At 45.4% G+C, this 25,116-nt stretch overlaps 1 protein-coding gene across 6 annotated transcripts in view; it reads left to right on the top strand.

Moving 5' to 3' along the window:
* Chst15 (carbohydrate sulfotransferase 15) overlaps positions 1-25,116 on the top strand; it is an 80,954-nt gene that overhangs the window by 27,057 nt on the left and 28,781 nt on the right. For all 6 annotated transcript variants that reach the window (XM_069988248.1, XM_069988244.1, XM_069988245.1 and 3 more), the window contains exons 2-4: positions 16,882-17,922; positions 18,967-19,306; positions 21,960-22,106. In XM_069988248.1, coding sequence (XP_069844349.1) covers positions 17,377-17,922; positions 18,967-19,306; positions 21,960-22,106 — 1,033 coding nt within the window. In that variant the 5' untranslated portion in view covers positions 16,882-17,376. The remainder of the gene's footprint in view (positions 1-16,881; positions 17,923-18,966; positions 19,307-21,959; positions 22,107-25,116) is intronic.

Here is a 25,116-nt window from a genome sequence, read left to right as displayed (position 1 = left end):
TGTGTGTACTCAAGGTCTCAAATACCAGAAGACTGAACATTCTAATAAAAAATCGTGTGTGTGTGTGTGTGTGTGTGTGTGTGTGTGTGTGTGTGTGTGTGTGTGTACTCAAGGTCTCAAATACCAGAAGACTGAACATTCTAATAAAAAAGGGTCCAGTTTTTATTGTTCGAATTTCTTTTTAAGATTGAATGTTTTACAGTTATTCACAAGACAAGATCTCTTTAAAAGTGATTTCTTCCTGTGTGTTCTGATCTTTATTGTTACTGTTTGTATTGGAGAGTAGAGATATTAAGGCAAGTGATGAAAGGACTTTTTTTTTTAATGAGAACATGGTGCTGACACACGTGATTGGGCATTAAAATGCATGTGTTTTGATCTCTTTTGTGGATTAAAAGATGAAGGCAAAGCTATTGTAAGAGACAGTAAAGTAATTCATCTCTGATGTATTTCATCCAACCAGGCTTCTAGAAGATGAGACCAGAAGGAAATATAGATCTGCCTGGCACAGACTGGACCAGACCACATACACCCTGCTTGTCTATGTCAGTAGACACAAACTTAAAGAGTCGGTACCAACAGGCATGATGGTGATGGTTATCATAATAAAGATAGCTCTGTTGTCTGGCAATGATAGGGTGGCAGGCTCCCTGGTCAGCACATTCTGTCCACATCTCAGCTTTCCCTAGAGTTCTGTTAGGCTAGACATTGTCATTGTCATCCCTGTTTTTCTTGTGTGTATGTGCTGGTATTGGAACTTGAGCTTAGGACCTGGGCACTCTCCCTTAGCATTTTCCACTTAAGACTGGTGCTCTGCCACTGGAGCCAGACCTCTACTTCTGTTTTGTTTTTGCTGGCTAAATGGAGATAAGAGTGTTAAAGACTTTTCTGCCTGGGCTGGCTTTGAACAGTCATCTCCAGATTTCAGCCTCCTGAGTATGTAGGAATACAGGTGGGAGTCACCAGTGTCCACCTTGTCATCCCCAGTTTTAAGATGAGGAAGTGAGGGGCTTGGTGATGAGAACTCCAGGTGTCTAGATAGATGGCTCATGTCTCTGTAACCACCACTCTGCTCCCCAGTGTTCAACACCTAAGCAGCATGGGAGTGGAGAATGGGCTCTGCCATCCCCAGAGAAGGTGAGAACTTGAGCCAGCTCTGCCCGGAATTAGCCATATGCTTATTTTTTGCTTCGGTTATTTCACTAATTGACTCCAAGGTGTTGGGAGTTTTGACATTAAGTATCTGAGTAATTGCTTCAATGTATCATTTTCACATTACATGCTTAGACACAACCCTTAATGGAATTTGAAAACCCCAAACTCTACTTGGGGGAAATGATACTAACTTCAATTTCGAACTTCCTTTCCGAAAGTACTTGATGGCTTCCTAAGGCTTTGAGTTATAAGTTAATTTTCCAATACACAAAATTCTCCAGCTGTTTATTGGACTTGAAAGCCAGCCTTGACCTTGGGGAGATTATCTGACCTTGCTCATTTAGGGAAGGAGGTCTTTAAACAAGACTGTCTCTCTGGTGGCTCTATTAGAATTTGGACTCCTCTGTCCCAGACGTCCCTGTGCTTGTCTGCGTTGTCCACTTGGGATGCAGGACAGAAGTTTGCTCCTCTTTGCTTTCCTCCTATAGAACTAGGGCTGATTACGGAGCAAATTGGTCTGAATATGTCCGGAAGATGCCAGGGATATCAGTGAGTGATGTGAATGTAAATTACTGCCGAGAAAATATCTACAGAAGATAAATATCCAAGAGTTTCATGCGGCCTCTGAAAAGCATTCCTTATCTTTCTTTGTGATTCCCCCAAAGATAATTTATGGAGTCTTGACATTCGTTGCTTGTGAAGTTTGGCACATCAATCATGTCCTCAGGCCTCCTTGTAGGATGCCGTGGCTGGGGGTGCTATTGTCTTGCACCTGAGGCTGGGAATACTCTGAGAGACCCAGTCAACTACTCTGGGATGTTCAGGCAGCTCCTCAGCTCAAGATACAGCATTCCTCCAGGGTGGGTCAGATCTTCATTGGATGGGGGCGGGGCAAGTGGGACAAAGGAGGAGGCTGAACCTGTGCTAATGTAGCCTTGCCTCACATTTCAGAAAGCTGTGAATTGGCTGGTGGGCGACTAGGAGGGACATTGGAAGACTATAGCCTCAGTGAGTAGCCTCTTGGCTTGAGTCAACCTCTGTGGCAGAGAGATGTTTAGCCTCTCGTTAGGGTCCCCCCTTCCCCAGATGAAATGTATCCACCCATCCAACTATCCAACTATCCATCCAACTATCCATCCATCCATCCATCCAACCAACCATCCATCCATCCATCCATCCATCCATCCATCCATCCATCCATCCATCCAACCAACCATCCATCCATCCATTTGCAGTGCTGAGTGTTGAAATCAGGTTGGTGATCTATTGCTGAGCCACACCTCCAGCCTAGTATTATACTGGTTATTTTTGAGACGGGGTCTTGCTTCTTTCTAGGTGCATGTGTCTAGAACATCCTCCTCCTATTTTTCATATCCACCTGTTGCTGGGATGACAGACACATGCTACCATGCTCAGCTTCTGCTAAGCCTGGAGTGCCACAGGTTCTTCTGCCTGGGCTGATCTGTTCATTCCTTTTTTGGCCATGTCTAAGGAAAAACATCTGTGGGACTTGTTCATGATTACTCATTTTTGTTCAAGGTTTTGGGTGTGGAAACCTCGGAAAAACATCAATGTCATCAATTGTATCATCATCAGAAGGTAAAAATAACTCTAGCCGAAAAACACAGGAAAAAAGGTCACTTCAAATTGCTTTGTGACAAAGGAGACTTACTTCTGCCAACCAGTTTCATAAAAGGTGGAGGGTGAGGTCAGAAACAGAGACTGAAGTAGCAATAGCTCTTGTGTCTTGACAGTGGCAGACATGAAGCCCCGGGTTTGAATCCCTGTCCTGCTAGAGAGGAACTTCGTCTTTCCCACTCACCCCCACACTCTTTCTGTGCTGGAGTGGTTGCCACTCCATCAGTTCCCAACATCTAATGTGATTGCAAAATTATTGAACCCCCAAGTGTAGTCCTCCATAAAAGCCAGTAAAGGTCTCAAATGAATTCAGGGGAGATAAATCACATCATTAAATGATGTGGTAGCTTATCTTTTCTGAAGTATAGAAGGAGGAACATATAATGGAGGGAGCCAGAATTAGAGAAAGAGAGATGAAAGAAATGAGAGGTAATTGGTTTTTCTTGAAGCACTTCCAAATTTCCTTTATAGGAATGGAATGAGAATGTCCACAGGGAGGATTTTTTTTCTCCCTTTCTTTTGTCCCAAGCACAATACTTGGGATTTTGTGGTATGTGGTGGAAAATGGTGGCATCTGAATGCATTCAGAAATTTGCCTGAAAGATCCATGTGTAAGAACTAAAATGGGGCAAAATCCAGCAAAATGAAGGAAACAGAACTTCTGTCCACAGATCAGGATCTTATAATTTGCTGAGAGGGGCTGGAAGCATGGCTCATTGTGGTAAAGAGTGTCTACCTATCAAACATGAAGCCCTGAATTCAAACCTCCTTACTGCCAAAAAATACCCTCATAAATTTTACTAAGATATATCGTATCATTTGGTGTTTTCTTTAGTGTGAAAGCTAATTTAGAAAAGGTCTGGAGGAGCCGTTAGGAGGCAGGAATAAGGCACATGTGTGCCATGGGACCCCTTAGGGTTCCCTCATTTCTGCTCCCAGCAGAACTGGGTAAAGTGAGGCAGAGGGGAAGCTGCCCGTGGGTACCACGTATCCTCAAGCCTACAAAGCCAGGGCCACAGCAGAGGCCAGTCATAGCTTCCCACCTGTGAGACATCAAGATATGGGATTTCCATGCAGAGCCCAATCCTAGAAAGGCAGGCTTTGAAAACCTGAAGGACTTTAAATTCTATCTGAACTGCCCAAAATGTAAGCATTTATTGGTTATTTTTTAAATTAATGCTGTTGCTGTCTTTTTCTCTGTGTTGCTTGTTTTGCTTGTTTCCCACCTAATTTTCTTCCTTCAGGATATTTTTTTTTGGTGGTGGTGGGGTGTTCTTAGGGCTTGAATTCAGGGCTGGGTGCCGTCCTTGAACTTGTTTGCCCAAGACTAGTGCTTTACCACTTGAGCCACAGCTCCACTTCTGCATTTTTGGCAGTTAATTGGAGATTCGTATTGCAGACTTTCTGTGTTGTGGCTATCTGCCTATCTAAAATTTATTATTTTTGTTTTGTAAAAATGAATGAGCCAGGCCTGTGCCAGAGGCTGTCCCTGGGAAGGGCAGGGATGGCACCGCATAGGGACTTGAATGGTGTTGACAGGAATGTGGTTGGTGTTGCACCGAACAACTGTGCATTTTGGCCAAATATATTTCTGAAACAAAGAGCAGAGCAGCTCTTGATAGAAAGTCAGTCACAAGGACTTTTTTTTTTTTTTTAAAACAAGGCTCTCCTTCCCTTTCTTCCTTCTCCTTCTCTTCCTTCTCCTCTTCTTCTTCCATCTCCTCTTCCTCTACCTTATTCCCTCCCTCCTTTCTTCCCTCTTTCCTCCTTTCCACTCTTCCTCTTTCCTTTCCTTTCCTTCTCCCTTCCTCCTTCCCTCCTCCCTCTCTCCTTACTTCTCCTCCTCTGTCCCCCCTCTTCCTTTTCTTCCTTCCTTTCCTTCCTCCTTTTCCCTCCTTTTAGCCAGGAGGGAAGTATATTCTCTGAGAATAGCACTGGCCTTTCTGGTGAGACTGGGTGTTCCCTGGGTCTTTGTGAGAGATGTTCCATTCTCCTGTGGCTCATTTGATGAGGTCACAGATTTCTCATATCAAAGATGGTTTGCTTTGTGGGAGTTGGTTTGGTCAAGCCAAGAACCACTTACTGTTTTTTTTTTTGAAGAAATTTTTTTAAATTAACTTGTTTACATAGAACTGAGGACACTTTTCTACACTTTGTCCCATTTTCTCAACCAGCCTCACCTATCTGTAAGTGGCAGTTCCCTCTAGGGTCGGCAGGGCAAATAGCCATGATCTCAGAGTATCTTAGCCAAGCTGGGGACAGACATAGGTTCTCTTGGATGACCTTATCCTTACTATAATACTTATTCAACATTTATCTCTCCAGCTTCAAAGACTGAAACTTAGAGAGGTTTGTTTAAAAACAATTCATACCCTATCAAATACTTTCAGGTTGTAGGGACTAAGAGGGGAAATAAGAACAAGAATCCCTTTTTAATAGAATAGGCACCTCCAAGCTCAGTGCCTTGGGTGATATGGCTATAAATAAATGCTGGGAGTCAAACTCCAGGTTTGAAAGTGGGTCTGTTTTCTAAAATTTAAAGGAAGTTAAAAGGAGCATTTCCTCCCTAGCTCTTTCTTCCCTCTCCCGGGCAGCTCTGACTCTGCAGGTGCACCAATGGTCCTGATTCAGCACCACTGGGTCAGTGAAGGTGAGGGCTCTGTGCTGGTTTGTCCACACACTGCTGGTCTTCTGCCTTCATCCTACCTAAGGTATCCTGTCATGCTTCAGGTATGGCTGGAGAATGAGATGCCGGGTCAAAGTCTTGACAGCTGCAGAAATCCCAGGAGGGAGAGAGGCAGGTGGTGGTTGGGGGTATGCATTCCCATGAAGCATTTGCATGGGTGATCTGTTTAATCTCAGCTCTCTGTAAGTTAGGAGCTGTGGTTTTCTCCATGATGCAAGAACACCAACAGGCCCAGAAGAGCAAAGTAGTTGGCCTGAGGACACACAGCTGAGAAGGGGTGCAGGCAGCCCAGATGGGCAGGTGTGCATGTATATATGACTGGGATTTGGCTTCCTTGTTCTCCACCATGTTTCTATTTCTACCAGGGGTGTGCGCATACCCCACACTGCTGTGGCTCTGTGCTCTGTCCAGCATTCTTTGGACTTTGGTGAGTGTGCTCAGTACGTGTCCTTCATGCTCTCTTTGTGTCTTTTGTTCTCCCACCTGGCCCTGTGTGGCCTGGGCATATTTATAAAGGTGCACTTGGGGCATTCTGCGGTCTGCTCTGGGTTTTCCATCATCATGACAGTGTCCTTCCTGGGCTTACTTCTGGTGCATTCTTCTGAGTCAGATGGGACTGGCTTATTACTATTAGGATTGGTGCAAAGATGCTGTTAGTTCAAAGGTAACTTGAGAGATGAGGGGTAAAGTCAGCTTCAGTTGTAAGTCTGCACTCTGTACACAACCCTTTAGCCTGGTCATCCCTGGCCTTGACCTCCTAATTTTTATCCTTTCTACTTTGTCTGATCTGATGGCAGGGGGTGGTGGTGGTGATGGTAAGATGTGCGTGCTTTTCTTTTTAATAGATGGGAAATTGAAGCTCACAGTCACAACTCACTGAATGTGAGCTTGTGTCAAGAAATTTTTGGCCCAGCTCATTTCTATCTGTTATAGCTTCATTGTTCAGTATTTTTTATATGTGTGAGTCAACTTGGCAGCCAGATTGGAACTATGTGTCAAAGCTGTCTGAGTCCTAGGAACTATTAGATGTGGGATGGGGATGTACACGTCCTTCCCTGGATGGAGGCACTGGGCTTGTGTCTAAATCCGGCTCAGCCTCTTGCTGGCACCATGACTGGGGGAACATCCTCAGTTCTACCTGAGTGGCTGAGGGAGCAGTCAGAGATGAAATGTGTGGCTTCCCAGCACAGGCCTACCACTGAGCAGGTGCTCAGTTCATGCCGGTTCTTCTTCCTTGCCGTCTATCAAGAGTTAGGCCAAAGGCAATGAAGGCAAAAGATAGTAAGTTCTCCCACTTAGTAATAGATCTGGGTGTATCCTGAATTTAAAACCACGTTTCAATATTTTCAACATGGAAGCTTCAATTTTGTACTGCAGATTCATGCAAACCCCCTGGTCCCTGTCTGCACACGCATGAGAAGGCCCCTTGCCACACCTGGAAAGAGCTGGTCTGCCCAGGGATGAGCATGCCAAATCCCACTCAGCTCATTGTAAACTGCTGCAGAGGACTTTGTCTGTAGGTTGCTCAGTCTTTCTATTAGAACAAAACAGATTCCAGTGAAATGATCTGGGGGCTGTTCCTCTCACTTACGGGTTAACCAGACTCTTATTTTGCTTATCTTGGGAAATATAACAATGTTGAGAAGTATTCAGATCAGCGAGGCCATCTGTTGGGGAGCACGCAGCTGCTCCCCTTTCAATTGTGCCGCCTCTAATGTATTCATCCTAGGGTGCTGGTGTACATCTGCAGGATCATTATTCACAGTTGTTTCTGAACGTGGGAGCTGGGTGTCTACTCCAAGCCTTTGGTCTCTGCCCATCCTGATGGGCATCTCCACTGCTGAGAACCTTTGCCCCACTCTCTGAGGTCACTCCCAGAGGGCAGGAGGAGCCTGGGGACGAGAGAGGGAGCAGAGCCATCTTCCTTGGGGGCCTAAGATATAGCCTCTCTCCTTCCTCTTCTCATTCTTTTTCTCTTTATGTTAGGGAAAAAATGTTGGAAGAAAACTAGAATTCCCACTGTACTCATCTCTATGGTCCAGCCAAAATGAACCCCAGTTGGACAATGAAATTTTCCTGGCAGTTAGGGGTTTGGTGTTGTAGATGCAGGAACCCCTGAAAGCATGCAAAAAGAGTAACAGAGTTCCTCAGACACCCCATTGTTGAGGTCTTTTGAGCCTATGTGCAATGCTCTTTTTTATCTGCTATGAGAAGAAGATGATGGGGGGTGTTCTGAGAAGAAGAGGAAAGTGGTGAAGGGTTTGTCTGAGGTCACGTGGCTGGTGAAGGATGGTGCTCGGTAGAGGCCCCTCCATTCCCAGGGCCTACCCTCTCTTTTGTCTCTGTAAGCCATGCTTGGGAGGAGGCAGATGGCATTAGTGTCTCTGGGCCACAGGTGTCCAGTCCATAAAATGGGGACAGAAATTGTGTTTTCCTCTTATTTTACTGTGATATTTAAACAATCATTTATGCCAGGCTGGCATGTGGATCCAAGTCAGTGTTAGCTGGTGCTGCTCTAATTCCTGAGCATCTAGAGCCCTGTTCTCAGGAGTGGCTGGGCATTTATTTGTGTGTTTGCTAGTTTTACTTGTTAACCTAGAAATCTATTGAGTTCCTGTCCTATGTGAGGCATGTGCTCTTCAGGGTTGAACATTACAGATTCTGTGCTTCTGCTGGCCTTAAAGTCTTGCCTGGCTTTCTCACCTGTGGCTGGTCCAATACGATTGGCACTCTACTCTGAGCCTCTGCTGGTGTGTTGCCTGGTGTAGGAGAAATCTCACAGACTTTGCAGCCAAGCAGACCTGCAGTTAGATTTGGCCCACCACTGGCTATGTGATCCAAGGAGTTGCTGTCATGAATTGCCTATCATGATACTCTGCACACAGCCAATCCTGGGCTAGTATTTATTTCCTTCTCCTTTCTCTGTCATTTAAAACTCCAGATGGAGTCTATATGATTTCAAGGGTGAAATGCTTCTCAGATCTATGGCTCTGGCCACTTTGTTGCCCAGAAGGCATTTTGACAGGCGACTTCATAGCAGCTACAAAGCTGAGCTTCAGTGGGCTCCATGTTAACAGAAAACCAAGTTAGTGGACAGATGTGCTTGAGTGGAAAATCTGCTACCTACACTGATTTGACTCACCACTGGAAATAATAAAATGAGTGCTCTGAAATAGGTTTTCTCCCCCATTGGGTTCATAAAATGAAAATCATCATTTGTGTCACAAGGATCTTTCTATTTTTTATGCACATTGAAATTATTGGGTGACAACTGCAGCATGAACATATTTGAATTCTCTTGTCCACCCTGCCTTTGCAAAGAGAACTGCAGTATGTCAGGTATTTCGGAGGACTGGGGCACTGGGCTCGGGCACAGGGAGCATGAGTAGACCATTCTGTGAGAAGCACATGGAAAGACCCTTTGCCCTCTTGCCTTGGCTGACAGGAACTCTGGCTCCATGCATCAACACTATTGCTTCACAATTTGAAAACTCCCCAACATCTTAAAGACAGAGGTAGGCACAGTGAGAGTCCTGATATACCTGGGTGGGCTTCACAGAGTTATCAACCTGACAGTGTGAATCTGTAAGAACTTTCTAGTTCAGCCCTGTCTTTCACAGGGAGGAAACTGAGGCCCAATGTAATTTTATACTCTGACAACAGCAACACAAAAGAGCTGAGTGGCCACTGCTGGCAGGTTTCACATTGTGAATGGTTGTACGGCAGAAGGCCCCAGCCCTGTGACCTTGTCTGCTGTTTATCTCCCACCTTACAAGCAGGTGGCTTTCCCCTGCCTTTGAGGTCTGGCATATTCCTAGAGATCTGGTCCTACCTATTTAGTACTTGGGACAGTCATCGTTCAGGGGTGGACTTTTCCCCAGTGGTGTCACCCTGAACTGGCGTCTCCAGAGCTAGTACCCCTGGTCTGGTTGCAGAGGTGCCTGGATGGTCCCAGGCAGCCCTGTTTTTCAATAGCTTGCTTCTACGGTCACACTGTGTCACTTCCTGTGTCTGTGTGTCTGCTTCAAACTTCCCCCTGCCTCTTCCTATTCACTACTGCAGAAGTTGACATCTATGCCTAAGCAAATGGCCCTGGATGAGGGCTCAAGGGCCTCTGCAAGAATGTGAAGAACGTGCTTTCTTTACCGAGGCCTGCTGTACGTATACATCTCTTTGCTTTCCTGCTGGGAGACTGCCACAGTTTGATTCCTGTCTTATGGCTCAGTTTGTTGCCTGAGGTCGTAAATCTTGTAACATTTGAGCCAGATGGAATGCTGGTTCTGCCCAACTCCAAAGCTCACAGAAGGCCTTCGTTTGGTTGCATAGGAACCACTTTTTTGCTGAGCCCCACCTGGGCTCCACAGGCAAGTGTAAGGGACGGGTGGGACACATTGTGAGGCTCCCTGGGAAGATGTGTTTCACACAGATACAGCCCATGAAATGCAGTGATAGCTTATGCTGTCATTATGTTGTAAGGCATGCAAGGAGGTCATTACTAACATAATGTTGATGATGAACTTAACTACACAGAAGAGTATGCTTGAAAAATAACCACCAAAAAGCCAGAAGTGCAGCTGTGGCTTAAGTGGTAGGGTACAAGCTTTGAACACAGAAGCTGAGGGACAGCACCCATGCCTTGAGTTTAAAGCCTTGGGACACACACACACACACACACACACACACACCCCAAGCCTTGGGACACACACACACACACACACACACACACACACACACACACACACACACACACACACACACACACACACACACACACACACACACACACACACACACACACACACACACACACACACACACACACACCCTCCACCGCCCCCCCCCCCCCACCTTTGAAGACCTCCTGTGGTATACATGGCACACACGTTTTGGCTAAGAAAATCTTGCTGATCATGGTCACAACGATCACTCCTATTAAGCTGGCATCAGGAAAGATGAAATTTGGCAAGGAATCATCTATAAGGATCAGATTACAGGAGGGACTTGCTTTGGTGAGAGGAAGCAAGAGGCCAGGAGAAAAATTTCTCCATCAGGAAGTGGAGGAGTGGGGTCATTGTTTCAGATAACTCAAACAGAGCTGCTGTGGTTGTCATAAACACACATTTTCCAGAAGATAATGTGGTTTGTGATGTTTGGGGCAGTTGTGTCTTGATTTAGGAAGAGCTCCCATCTGGCTTTCCTGCATTATTTTAGCATATCTACTTCTGGTGTTGGTGGAAGGGTTCTTTAAGGAAAAAGCATCAGTTTAATGGACTCACTGTGTCCTTGGTGAGTTGCAGGGGCCTGAATTGCCTGATTCACAATTTTGAAATCCACAGACCTACAACTGTTCCATAACATCTATTACTACTAAAAGAGATTATATCAGTTAGCTTTTATCATGTAACAAACCACTCCCAAACTCAGTGAGTTAGAACAGCAGCCTTTGTTCTCTCTCCCGAGCCCAGCACTGGCGTGCCTGCCTGCCTGTGCTTCCACCTGCTTCCTTCCATTTGTTACTTAGATTAGCTGCACTCTGGAACTAATTGTGATTGGCTGGATCAGCTAGCTGCTGGCTGCTCAGGTCAAGCTCAGCCGGGTAGTGGTCTTCCACACGGCTGCATCCTCCTCTTGGCCCAGCCATGTTCTTCCGTGGGGATGCAAAGATATCAGAGGATGGGACACATACCTGTCCCAGAGCATGGGCTTATGACTGGCACACGGGCACTTCTTTTGGTCAAAACAGGGGACATAGCTCAAGGCAAAGGGTAAAGACATACTGCACTGCTGTAGTTGAAATCACTAATGACTTTGAAATACACTGGGAAATGATCAGGTCTAGTAATGTATTATCAGTGATGCTTATGAATCATAATTAATGATACTTCCTATGGTCCAGGGCCATGCTAACTCTGGTTCAGTATTTAATATGGGCTATACCTGGTTACATGTGCTTTGTAAAGTCAGTCTGCTCAATACTCACAGTAATGCTATGATAATTCCTATGATTCCTCTCAATTCATATCAGAAAAAAAACAGTGAGAAGACAGGTGGAATGTATTGCTCAAGGTCAAATTTGGGCAGCTTGTCTCCAGCATCCAGGCTGTCAGCCCCAATCGTGTGTGGCATGCTGCCAACTGGGATGCTATTTGAGGACACAGAGGCCCAGATAACTTAGGTGGCTTGTCTGAGGTCCCTAGTTAGATAGGAGTTTGGAATCCTGATCTGTGTGACCACTAGCTGTGTCTTTTTCATGTTGCTAGAGGCCAGTGAGTGTCAGTGAAAGGTATACCTTTAGTCTGTTAATTGACTATGGTGCAATCAAACTGTAAAACTCATTTATTATTTGTACAAAATCCTCTCATTTTACTAGCTTTCTTCTTGGTCTCAGTGACATCCCTTATGATGTCTTTGAGCTAATAAAAAAAAAGAAATTCCTTTCTCTACTTGTTGATTAATTTTCCTTGAAAAAAATATATTTCCATATACTTAGCCCAAAGAGAGATGTCAGCATTTAGACATACTAATCAGAAAAAGGCTTTGTGTTCTATTAAAGGTTAATTAAGAACCATCGAATTTTTCCCCTCAAAACAGAAAAGTAAAATAATGTAATTAGCTATTTTTTTCCTCTCTGCCCCCAGAGGGCAGATGTAAATGTTTCACCTAAAGGAAGCTATTTTTTTTTAATCCATTCGGATTTCTTTTGAAGTTTCATACATCTTTCTTCTGAGATATCAGCTTATAGCTGCAATAATTTAATAAGTTTTTCCTAGGGTGAAATTGGATGCCCTTTATCGATCTTACACTGAGGGGGCATTCAATTACTTAATCCAGAGTGATATTTTTGGGTCTCTCAATTACAATTTTGTTATAAATGGCTTGCTAATGATGCTAGGGGCGCTAGGTTAATAGGGGGCATCCAAGCAAAGGCTGGGTAATTGAATGCTTTCTATTTGGGGACCAGTTATCTGATCTCTTATGGTGGCACTGGGTTCCCACACTTAGGTCTGCATCCATGGGGCACCGAATGGAGCCAGCCTGGGCTGGGAAGCAATCTCACTGAAATGTATACCTGAGGACTCCAGTTTAATACATGAATGGCAGTGCCAAGTGTCCTGCTTAATCAGAGTCAACTGGCACCAAATGTGGGCATTCCAGACAGGTGGAGTGCCGGGGTGTGCATTTCTTATTTCTGAGGGAAGAACCATGGGTGTTAGTTTTCTCAGGGACTGTTCTTGGGATAGCCTGTGGAATAAGGAAAAGACCCATTAAGGAACATGATAGCGATCCATTTCCCCTCCCAGTATAGTCACATTAGTTTTTGTTTTCTTCCCTAAAATGTGTTATTTAATAGCTACATATCTTACGAAGATCTTTTGGAAAGAGTACATAGCCAGCCTTCATTTCTACGCTTGAGCAAACCCTTGGCCTTTGGTGTCCTACAATGTATGGTTCCTGCTCACCTCCCAGCCCCAGACCCCAAGGCTCTGTCCCAGGAGTTCTGTTACCCAGGCTTTGGCTCTCCAGGGCCGGGTTTCCCAGCCAGTGGGAGAAGCTTTCCTCCTGTCAATCAGCCATCACCTCAAATGGCTCCTTGGGTTATTAGTTCCTCCTCCTCATCCTCTGTGTGGCTTTCCTCCCTCTAAGACAGTTCTCAACTGGAGGTGATTGTACTTTGTTCTCCCCTCTCTGCTGAGGGAACCTTGACCAGGTCTAGAACAATTCTGGTTGTTGCATCTTAGGAGAGAGTTCTACTGGTATCTGGCAAGTAGAGGCCATCCTGTAATGCGAGGAGCAGCCTCATGGCAAGGAATTACCCAGCCCCAACATGGCATTGTGGTGGTGAAACTCTCTTCCTTGCTTTGGTTGTTCTTGTCTTCCTACTTCCTTCAGCACCTAAGCCCCTGGACTTACCTGATTCATTGTAACTTCTTTATATCTTGTCCTGCAGCCCACCCCCCACCCTAGTGTGATATAACGACGCCTCTTTCTTGGTCACATTTACATGACTCCCGTCTCCCCAAAGCTCCAGGAGAGCTTCACCTATGAAGATGCTGGGCAATGTAATCTCTCAAGATTGGTGATGATATTTTACATGCTAGCCAGTAGCTGCATATTTTGGTAAAAATGGAAAATATAAGATAGTTTTGTATTTGTGTAAAAGAGAAGTCCTTTCCCCTCCCAGTGTATTTCCTGTACTAACAAATTTTCAACTCTTCCACTCTAACCTGGAGTTTTACTATCCGACTATGATACCCTCTGGAGTTTCAGGACTGTCTTCAGGGTCTGCCCCACCTTAGACATCACTCACAGTATTGGTTTCCCAGACCACCCACATTCCTGTGGGAATTGGCCACAAATGTGTGTGTTCCCATAGCATCTTGTGCAGTTTTGGTAACTCACTGAAAACCTTATTGTGTTCAGGGAAGTGTTCAGGACCAGCAGTTTGTTATAGAAGGTGAAGGTCAGGACCAGTCAGCAGGGACAGAAAGAAATGGAGCGTCCCTATCTGTGTCCTGTATGCCTGTATCTACATGTGTTATCTAATCCTAGAGCCCTCAGATCCTTGAGTTAGGTATTTTTATAGGCCATTATGTAGGCATATTGATTACCTTGGTGATCACTGGTGATTAATGTTGTCTCCAGCCCTACTCTTTTACCTGTAGGTTGAGATTTCCAAGCTTCTGTCCAAGGTTTGGCCTTTCTGGGAGGCAGTTCCCATCCTGAAGCCACTTAGTAGCCTCGTTAGAGGCCACTCATTAGCATAAATTTGGGCGTGGCCAAAAGGGCTTATATGAATCATGAAAGATGTTTCTGTGGACCCTAGCAGTCAGGAAACTCCAAAGATACAATCTGTGTGCCAGGAGCTCAGGATGAGTGAGTGAATGAATGCATGAATGAATGACAAATGATAAGAAAATACCATCTCTGATGTTTGCCAAGGCTCAGGAGCATCTGCTTTTTCTCTTAGTTTGTATGTGTGAGAATGGGTCCTGCAGCTTCTGCTGCGGATGGAGGGACAGTTGAGCAGGGAAGAACACTTGGCCTGGCACTGCGATGCCCACTGTGGAGACTGTCAGCTTTCCTTCCCTGGGTTTTTTTGCTTTCTTAAAATAACTTTGGCTTTGGTTAGGAATGTTTTGTCCATTCTGTTGGGTTCAGATTATGTACATTCTTGTCTTGTGGCTTCAGAGTCTGTGTTTGTTTATCCTTTTCTTTTTTTGTTTTTTTTTAAAGAATCTAATTAGACCTTTAGCAGCTGAAAGACAGAAGGGTGCGAACTGCCTCCTGCTGAACTCCTGGTTGGAGTCTCATTTTTAACCCCAGCTTCGCCTTGTCTTGGACATGTGAAAAAATGTTTTCTTGGCTCCAGTGGTAGAGTTTCCAAGTAGGGGCGCTTGCCCTTTTGTTTCTTTGGTTTGGAAGAATTGTTTGTACCAAGTGATGGGTCAGGGGTGATTGAGCAAGTTGGAAGCAGAGATTGGAGCCTGGAAGATCCTGACATGCCCCTCCAGCTGTCCTAAGGGATAGAGAGGGGGCCAGAGAGGGTAGCTCCTCCCACATGTCCCTCCTCTCTAGTCTTCCAGCTGCCTGGGCCCTGCGTGACTCCAAGCTCAGCATCTACTGACCTGCCCTCCTCCATCCAGGACATGAGACCTTAGAATTTCTTGGCCGACTGTGTTTTGCCAGTTTTGCGTCTTATATTCCTGGCTGTGGATTCACAGGGCTCATTACCATATTGAAAACCCTGAAAGTCCTGCCATAAATAATCTTGTAGATTTTTCTCCATCCCCCCCCCTCCTACTTTTCTCCAAATCCTTCAAACACAAATACAGACAGCATGCAGAACATTTTGTGGGTGGAAGATGTTTTGGGAAAAACACTGCTTGGCATAGTTCAAGAAAACATGGGCTTTTCAGTCCAAGGGAAGTGAACGTTTCTTCTCTTGGGTGCTGATTGCTTGTCCTCCAGCCAGTAGGTGGAGGCTCTGATGAAGGGTTACTTAGTGCCACCTCTCTGAGTACAGTAAGGAGTGTGGAGAGTTGGATAGAGTTGGAAGTCAGTTTTACCCCTGTGGGTGTCAACCAATAATCAAAAATAATGTGGGTTGGGATTTCCCCATCTGGGATTGCCTTTCAGATGTTCTTGGAATTAACTGACAATTAAGATCCTAATAGTTATAGTCATGGATGATGCTATTATTATCAATGTTACATACCTTGATAGGGTGTTAAATATTTCTCAGGTATTATGCACACTCTTTACACATGTTAAGTCATTTAGCATTTGTTACAAACCTACAAGGGTGATAACTGTTTTCATTCTAATTTTACAAGGCTCAGAGAGGCTGAATAGCTTGCTCAAAGTCACATAGATGGTAGGTTCAGGTCTACCACAGCTAGAAACTGAGTAGGTCTCCTCTCAATTTTGCTCATCCACTGCTCCATTTATTACATCTCTAAGAAAGTGTGGTATGAACAACCACAGGATCACATTAATGGGATTTTTAAAGAATCATGTCTTCCCCTGATGATGAAAATGAAAAATTACTTCAAGGTCTGAAATTTTATGTTGCTCCGAGGAATACTGTACATTGGATTTAATTGCTTAATAACTTAAAGTCAAATGATTTTTTTTATGATACACTCCACTGAAGAAGAGAACCATTTCATTGTTTCTAGAGTTTCATTAACTTTTGCTTCCTAAACCCATAGTAAAGATTAGCTGTAGCTGAAATACTACTGATCCTATGGGATGGGTAGGGGGCGGGGAAGGAGGGATGGTAGGCAACTCTATTTTAACCTTGTTTGTCTTTGCTCATTTCCACTTAAAACTCCTTAAAATTTTTCATTGATGAAAAGCACTGATATTTCCCTTCATCTTTGAAACTCATGATCATTATGCACGTATCTGAGAATGGCCACAAACTCTTGCATCAGGGGTGCTGTAGCTTAGATGTATATAGATGTATTGGAGGGACAGTGGGATGGTGTATGCTATGGGGATGGTAGTGCTGGTGTTAAGGACCATATTTGGTGGCAGAGAATGAGTTCCAAAGCCAAACACAGAACCTTCAAAGTTTGGTGGTCATGCCTGTAAGCTCAGCTACTCTAGAGGTAGAGGCAGGAAGACCGAGAGTTCAAGGTTGGCCTAGACAAAGGATCAAGGCCCAGTGTTACAAACAAAAACTAAAGGACTGAGGTGGTAGCTCAAGAGGTACAGCATTTCCTAGCATGCTCAACACCCTTGGTTCAATCTCTAGTACACAAAAAGACAACTGCAAAGCTCCCTGTAGAAGAGAGAAGTGCAACCTTGTAATCCCTTCCTGGGAGATGATCCCTATATATCACTGTTACCACATAAAAATATAATACTGTAATAACACTTACTTTCTTTCTATTTAGGTAATCTGGAAGTTTTTGGAGTTTGCTCCAGAGGAACACATGATGTAAGAGTGAAGACCCTCTGTGGTGACGTGCCGATCCGTATATCCACGAGATAACCATGATCTCTCTTAATCTCTCATGTGTCTCCATGGTTTCCAGTGATACTGCTCCCACCTTTTTGGGTACCATGGGTAACACCTGAACTAGGCAGACTTGTACTCGAACTTGTGACCACTTCTGTGTCGCAGTGGCTTGCACAGAACATAGACAGTTGGAGAGTGCTTCCTTTTATCATCTTGAAGAACTGAACCAAAGAATTTGCTTTCCTGTTCCCTAGTGTGTTGGTGTCTGCTCATTTTCACATTAGCCTAGCCTCTGATGCTTGGGCCTTTCTGACCATCTTATGGAATCTTGGGACATCTAATTTACAGTTTTCCAGCACAGCTCACATGCATAGACATTCCTTGGGGGTTTGCCCTAGGCTTGCTAAGCCAGCCGCCCACGGGCACTATCATGAGGCACTGCATTAATCCCTGCATACAGTTGTTACCTGACGGCACACACAAACAGCAAGTCGGCTGCCAAGAAGGCCCTCATCACAGTCACCAGGTGTGCCCCACGTGCAAAGGAGAGAACAAAATTCTGTTTCGTGTAGACAGTAAGCAGATGAACTTGCTTGCTGTTCTCGAAGTGAGGACTGAGGGGAACGAGAACTGGGGTGGGTTTTTGCGTTTTAAGAAGGGGAAGCGATGTAGCCTGGTATTTGGACTGATAATAATGACCTTAGTCATGGCTTCTTACATCCTCTCTGGGGCCCACCAGGAGCTTTTGATCTCATCCCCTTTCCATTATGGGAGCTTTCCCAGTAACCCTAGCTTGATGGACAGTGAAAACCCCAGTGACATGAAAGAATATCATCACCAACCCTTTGTAAATAACATTTCTTATGTGAAGGACTATCCAAGCATTAAATTAATTATCAATAGCATCACTGCCAGGATTGAGTTCACCACCAGACAGCTCCCAGATTTACAAGATCTCAAGAGGCAGGAGTTGCATGTGAGTAGCCTTGTGTTCATCTTGATAATGAAAAAAAAATGAGGCCTTTCTTTCCTATCGCCATATTTGGGAACACAAGAGGAAAATGATAGAAATTTTTCTCAGATGTAGCCAGGATAATTTTTTTTTCCATGATGATACTAGAGTTGAAACTGGGCCTTGAGCTTACTAAGCAAGCACTCTACCACTCCAGCCATATCTCCAGTTCTTTTTGCTTACTTTTTGGATCAGATCATGTGGTTTTGCCTGGGCCAGCCTGGAAAGTGATCTTTCTACTTAAGCTTTCATGCATCTGGCACCATATACATGAACCACTAACTGTATTGGTTGGGATTGGGTCTAGGTTTGTTTGTTTGTTTTCCCTTTGGAACTGAGATCCTCCCAATCTCTTTCTCTAGAGTAGCTGGATTATAGATATGAGCCATTGTGCCTAGGCTAGCAGGGATAATTTGACAGCTTCACAGAACAGCAGTAGCTTTGTCTGTTTATGCTGTGGAACACTAAGAAATTCTAAATGGCCCCACTAGAAATATTTATTTTAAGGACTACCCCCCTCTCCTGACTGCACTCTTGCCTGGAATGGAGGTACCATGGTTGTAGAGCATCATCACTTAGAATTCTAGATTTGGGGATTTTTTAATAATTTTAAATAAATTTTTATTTAAATTTTTATTTAATTTTTTTCCCCTGTTCGGTCTTAATCATTGTTTTTTGTCCTGAATGGCTACGGAAATGTAGAAGTGGTGAGAAGATTTCAGCTAGATTGTGTGACGGAGGGAGGGAGGGAGGGAGGGAAGGAAGGAGGGAGGGGGGGGACCATAGTCAGATGGATATTGATTGAAGTTTCATTTTCTCACGCAATTTTTATTTTGGGAAAAGGAAAACCCAAGTCGATGGCCCTCTGCCCCTCTTAGCTCACTTGCCTCTTCCGATCCGGTCCCCTGTGGTCCTCCTGGGAGCACCATGGGGTGTGTGGCGATGACACGCGTGGCTAATGTTCTCTTCTTCCTGTGCGTCTCTCCCTTCTCTCTCCTCTCACGGCAGATGTTCTCAGTAATCCCCAACAAATTCCTCCCCAACAGCGAGAGCCCCTGTTGGTACGAGGAGTTCTCGGGGAGGAACACCACCGACCCCTACCTGAGCAACTCCTACGTGCTCTACTCGCGCCGCTTCCGCTCCACCTTCGACGCCCTGCGCAAGGCCTTCTGGGCACACCTGTCGCACATGCGCGGCAAGCACTTCCGCCTGCGCTGCCTGCCGCGCTTCTACATCATCGGGCAGCCCAAGTGCGGGACCACCGACCTCTACGACCGCCTCCGCCTGCACCCGGAAGTGAAGTTCTCGGCCATCAAGGAGCCGCACTGGTGGACCCGGAAGCGATTCGGTGAGGGCTGGGTCGGGAGTGGGTGAGGATGCAGAGATCCACCAGCTGTGTCCACTGCTTAGTACACAGGTGTGTTAGACTTGTTCCGTGCAGCTGACACCAAAGACCAGACTCTGGGAAACTGAAAGAGGGCTTATTTGGCTCTTGATTCTGAGGACTGAAGGGTCAGACAGCATGGGACTGGCAATCTGGCAAGAGTTCTCACCCCCACCCCACCCCTTTCCCAGGCTGCAAGAAAACATGGCAGAGAAAGAAGGAAGGAGAGCCAAGTGCACACAGAGGGCCTCGCTTTACACACTAGCAAAGGAACTGAGTGACTCCAAGAAATCAGCACTTAATCCATTCCCAGGAAGAGCCCAGTGACCCGATCCCCTGCCCCAAGGTCCTGCCTCTTACAGGTCCCGTCCATACTTAACCCCGCCTCGCCGGAGACCAAGCTTCCATCCTGTGAGCCTCTGGGGGACACACTCAAACCATTTCCAAACCGTAGCAACAGTTCATGGGCAGGGACTGCCAAGGGCCAGAACTCAGTTTTCAACCATCCAGTAAGCATTGATTGAGTGCCACCTGTGTGCAGGGCAAGGGCACTGGTACAGAATAGGCAGTTCTTCCTGTTTCTGTGTGTATATATGTTTATGGGGGCGGTGCTACAGATTGAATGACCCCAAGACCTTGCTCTTGGTGCATGACTCCAACAGTGAGCAATGCATGGCTGGACCGGGTTAGGTGAAAAGCAGCCCCCACGACATGGGGGCCTGGATCCAGCTGTGAGCCCCCACACCTGGGAGAGAGGCATCTGCTTTCAGCCTTGGCTTGTGTGTCTTGTCCTGTCTGCCTCATGTGTTGTGGTATGAAACATAAAGGCAATATCTCCGGAGAATCTTCTCTCCACAGAATCTTCTCTCCACCCTGCTTTGCTATGAGTTGACCATAGATACTGTCCATCCCTTCCTGTAGGCTGGTTTCTGTTCTAGCCCAGCCCAGGCACCCTGGGGCCCCCTGGTCACTATTTCCTCTTCATAACCTTTTCCCTTCTGCCAGGAGACGTTTGGTCACTGGAGCTACAGGGTGATACATGGCCTATTTTCTGCCAACGTCTGGGCAGGACATCAGGGTGTTTTCCACATAAAGGGCCCCAGGTTGCTAGACGAAACTCAAGTGTTTCTTAGATCTCTTTTTATGGGCTTCCTGACAAACTGATTTTGGATTTCATCATTGTGTTGTTCATCCTGGACTGAACAAAAAGTGTGTGTGTGTGTGTGTGTGTGTGTGTGTGTGTGTGTGTGTGTGTGTGTGTGTGTGTGTGTGTGTGTGTGTTAGCAGTGACTGTTCTGGTGGCCAAGGCTTCTGGTCTGTATATCAGCCCAAGTATGTGAACACACTTGGTCACTACAGAGTGCTAACTTCCCTCCATGGCCTCTTGTTTCCCTTAATGAAAACCAGGTGGCCAATGTTAGGAAAGAACAGGGGCAAGCCTTAGAAGCTGGTATTGCCTAGACCACAGATAATCTCTTTCTGTTATACAGTCGTTTTAGTTGCTGAGGTAGTGGGCACGCGCGCATGTGTGTTTTCATGTTTACTAAAATTTGGTGCTGTTGGCTCATGCTTGTAATCCTAGCTGCTTGGGAGACTGAGATCTGAGGATCATGGTTTAAAGCCAGCCTGGTCAAGAAGGGCCATAAGACTCTTATTTCCAGTTAACTACCCAAAATCCAGAAGTGGAGCTATGGCTCAAGTGATAGAGTACCATCCTTAAGTGAAAAAGCAACAACTGTGCCTGTCCCGAGCTTAAGCCCTAGTACCAACACACACACACACACACACACACACACACACACACACACACACACACACACACACACTTTTGCAAGTGGAACTTGCCCTTTTTTTTACTTTAATTTTTAAAAATTCTTATCATAAAGGTGATGTACAGAGGGGTCACCTTTTCATTAGCGAGATATATTGAGTGCATTTCTTTCTTGGACAGAGTCACCTGCTCCCTTTGCTCTTTCCCATTTTTTTCCCTCCTGTCCCCACCCACAAGTTGTATAACATTTTCAACGTAATATCCAATGAATACCACTGCTGCATTTGTTCACCCTTTGCCTCTCCATTTCTGTGAGCACTTGCCCAATTTTAAGACAAAGGTCAAATTTCAGCCATGTGTGGCTGATGCCAGAATATGTCCATCCAAGAGATGACCAGTTCCCCTTACCATGTGAACAAGCAGCAGGCCGATGCTGCCAGGCTTGTGTAAAAAGAGGCACCATGGAGGTGGCAGGATGTGGTCCTCCTCGCTGGCTGACTTTCTCCAAACTCTTCCTGGTTGGCGCACTGTGTGTCTCCTGGGTGTCACTGCTGCCCACTCACTGGAGCCTCACATGGGGCTCTTGTTAACCAAATCCCAAGGTCTGGCCCTCCTGGATGCTCTCAGCAGCCCCTGCCCATCCTGGCGGGAAGCATGCATGCATGTTTGGAAAGGGGGTAGCAGTTCCCAGAGGTCTCTGGGGTAACCTCTGCTGACACTTCACCTGGACCCTGCTGTGGCTGGGCCCCTTGGGCCCTCCCTTCCCTTTCCTGGTGATTGTCTAGGAGACCACCACCCCAGCAATAGCAACTTTGTCCTTAATAACCTGCTTCTTGGTCCTTGCAGGAATTGTCCGCCTGAGGGATGGGCTGCGGGACCGCTACCCTGTGGAAGATTACCTGGACCTCTTTGACTTGGCTGCACACCAGATCCATCAGGGACTGCAAGCTAGCTCTGCAAAGGAGCAGAGCAAGATGAATAAGATCATTATTGGTATGGCTGGTGGGCAGCCCCAGGGCTTGGGAGAGTACTTCTCTGGGCTGCTCTGCCTCGTGTGCAGAGCGTTTGCAGATGGCTGTAGATGACCACTGAGCATTCCTTCCCTCCCTCGCCAGGCTGTCACTTACACAGCTGCATAAATCTTCTCCTCACTTCTACCAGTAATATAAAACAGAAACATTAAACAGCTTGTCCATTCTGTGAAGACTTAGGATAGCTGAAATGACTTTTTGAAAAAGTATTAATTTCCTTTGTTTTTAACTTTTAAACAGGCCTGTGTGACTTCTTTTTAGAGTCCACTGATCCAAGTTAGACTACTGATTAACCATTGATTTAATACTTGTGCTTTCGTAACCTGGGCTACTGCCATCCTATGAGGCATGAAGGCAGCATCTCCTGAACTGAACAGCCCTGGGCACCATCTGCACTCAGTCCCTGGGTAAAAGCAGCTGTCAGCCTAATGCCTATGGGAATTCAAAATGAGGTTGCTTGATTAATCACTCAAAAATCTGTAAGACGGTTTGGAACATATACCTTAACCCTTTAAAGAGTTCTTTTGGATTGTGACTATTTAGTTGTACCCATATGTTTGGGGTTGTATTTTTGATAGTTTTAGGGTTTGAACTTGACCTCACATTTGCTAGGTAGGTGCTTCATTGCTGAGCTACTTCTCCAGCCCGTTTTTTGTGCCAGTACTGGGTTTGAATTCAGGGCCTTGCACTCTTGCTTGGCTTTTTTGCTCAAAGCTGGCAGGCTACTGCTGGAGCTATACCTCTCCCTGCTGTGCTAGTTATTTTTGAGATAGGGTCTTATTCCTGCCACGTGCATGCTTGGACAACAATCTCCTATTTTAGACTTTAGTTATAGATAGGAATGCAGGCATGTATCCCCACACCCATTGAGACGTAGGATTCTTGCTGACTTTTCTGCCCAGGCTGGCCTGGAGTCTTCCCAGTCTCTGTGTCCCATGCAGTTAAGGATGACAGGCATGTGCCAACATGCTGCTATTGATTGGTTGAGAAAGGTGGGGTTGGGGGAGTAGAAGGGAGGGTGGTTCTTGTGAACTTTTCTGCCTGGGCTGGCCTCAAACTGAGATTCTCCCATTCTCAGCATCCCAGGTAACTAGAATTACAGAAGTGAGCCACCAGCTTCTGGCTTACATATAATGTCTATATATATAATATGCATATATATATATCATTACATAATAGAATCTATATATGTATATAACATATATGCAATATGTGTTTATATATAATGAAATGATTACTGCAACAAAAATTAGCACACTTATTTCTTCACATGGTTTCCTTTTTTTATGGTAAGAGCACCTGAGATCTACTCTCTTGGCACCTTACCACAGGCATGCATTAAGATATTATTACCTGTAGTCAGCATATTGTATATTTAGATCTCTGGACTCAGTCATAACTCTTTTTACTGGAAATCAGCTCAGAACAAGGTGAGTATTGCTGATACCTTCTGAAAGAGAGACTTTTCATCACATCTTTTGCCCTAGTTGGTTACTGGCAGTATTGATCTAGTTTTGAATTTTCCTGGGTGTATTATATTTTGATTCCGTAAACCCAGCAAATCTCTCCATGAGCAGGATGAGTTGCAATCAGCTGCTTGTATAAGAATCTCTCCTTGTAACTGTCCCATCAAGGGGATATTAGTCTATGCCAAAGCCCAAATTGATTTTTTTTTAACTCAGATCACTGGGAGCCAGTGGGTGTCCCCAACCTGCAGTATGAATTGGCTGTTATTTTTTTCAAACTTGGAGGCCCAAATACCCCTGAATAATAAGTATAATTAATATTTTGCTGTGACTCCCATACCATGTGCCTCTGGGAAATCTCAGGTTCTGTGAAAGAGTGAAACTTATTCATCCTGTGTCCAGGAAACTGAGGCTTCGTTAATGAGAAAGGAAGCTTGATTAGTTCTCTAATTTTAGTTACTGTTAGGTTTTAAAAAGGACAGAAAGTCAAAATACCACACTGGTATTTACTCTAAAGCTGGAGTTGATATGCTTTATGGTGGTCTCATGAAATGATAGGCAGGGTGGACAGGCAGATGAAGAGCTAGCGTCTGGCCCTGCTACATAACAAGTCAAGCTTTGGGCTGAACTCAGTTTTTATGTCTGTTCAGGGAGATTGTTGGGCCAGGTCAGTTCTGGGCTTCTTTCCTCCCCACAATGTGACTCAGCTCAGCTTCGCCCTTCTTTCCCTTTGGAGCTTTGGCAGAGCCAGAAAGCCTTCACCACCTTGGGACAAGATCAGAAGGAGCCTTTCTTTAGCATTCTCTGGCAGTGAGAGGCACACAGGAGGCTGGAGATTTGGACATGTTGAAAGGCCCCTGCCTCTGTTGATACAGCACCCTGTCTGTCTAGTCTCTGCACTTCACCCGGTATCTTGTGCCTCCCTCTCTCCCTTCCTATGTCCCTCCCTTCCTCCCCTGTACTGGGGGAGGGGCACGCTCTCCTTTAGGGTCTTGCAGCTGCTAGGCAGGTGCTTTAACACTGAGCTATATACTCTCAACTCTTCTGATGGATTTTCATTTTTCCTTCCAGTACTGAGGATTGAAATCAGGGCCTCATTCATGTTAAGAGCTTAAGTTCTACCACTTGAGTCCCATCCCAGTCCTTTTGATTTTAGTTTGTTTTTGAGATAGGTTATCACTAACTATGCTTGAACCATTCTTAGAACACAATCCTCCTACCTCTATGTCCCAAGCAGCTATGATTACAAGTGTGGACTACCACACCTGGCTCTTGATGACTTCTTCAATTGTCTGTCCCTCCCTTAGGGTTATAAAGTCCACGTGTTTTGTTTTGCTCATCTGGCCCCAGTGAGTGCTGAGCACAAAGAGGGGCACAGATTAGATACCAAATGAATGGTTTCTAGGCAGATAGAGGATGAATGGACAGACATCTGGGAAGAAGGACAAATGCCCCTGTGGTTCTAGAATCAGTTCCTTTCTGAGAGCTGAAAGAATTTATGCCAAT

The sequence above is a fragment of the Dipodomys merriami genome, unplaced genomic scaffold, assembly GCF_024711535.1.
Source record: "Dipodomys merriami isolate MVZ:Mamm:240054 unplaced genomic scaffold, mDipMer1.0.p SCAF_35, whole genome shotgun sequence".
Classification (NCBI taxonomy): Eukaryota; Metazoa; Chordata; class Mammalia; order Rodentia; family Heteromyidae; genus Dipodomys; species Dipodomys merriami.
Note: the sequence above shows the minus strand (reverse complement) of the source record. Positions and strands in the feature narration are given on the sequence as shown.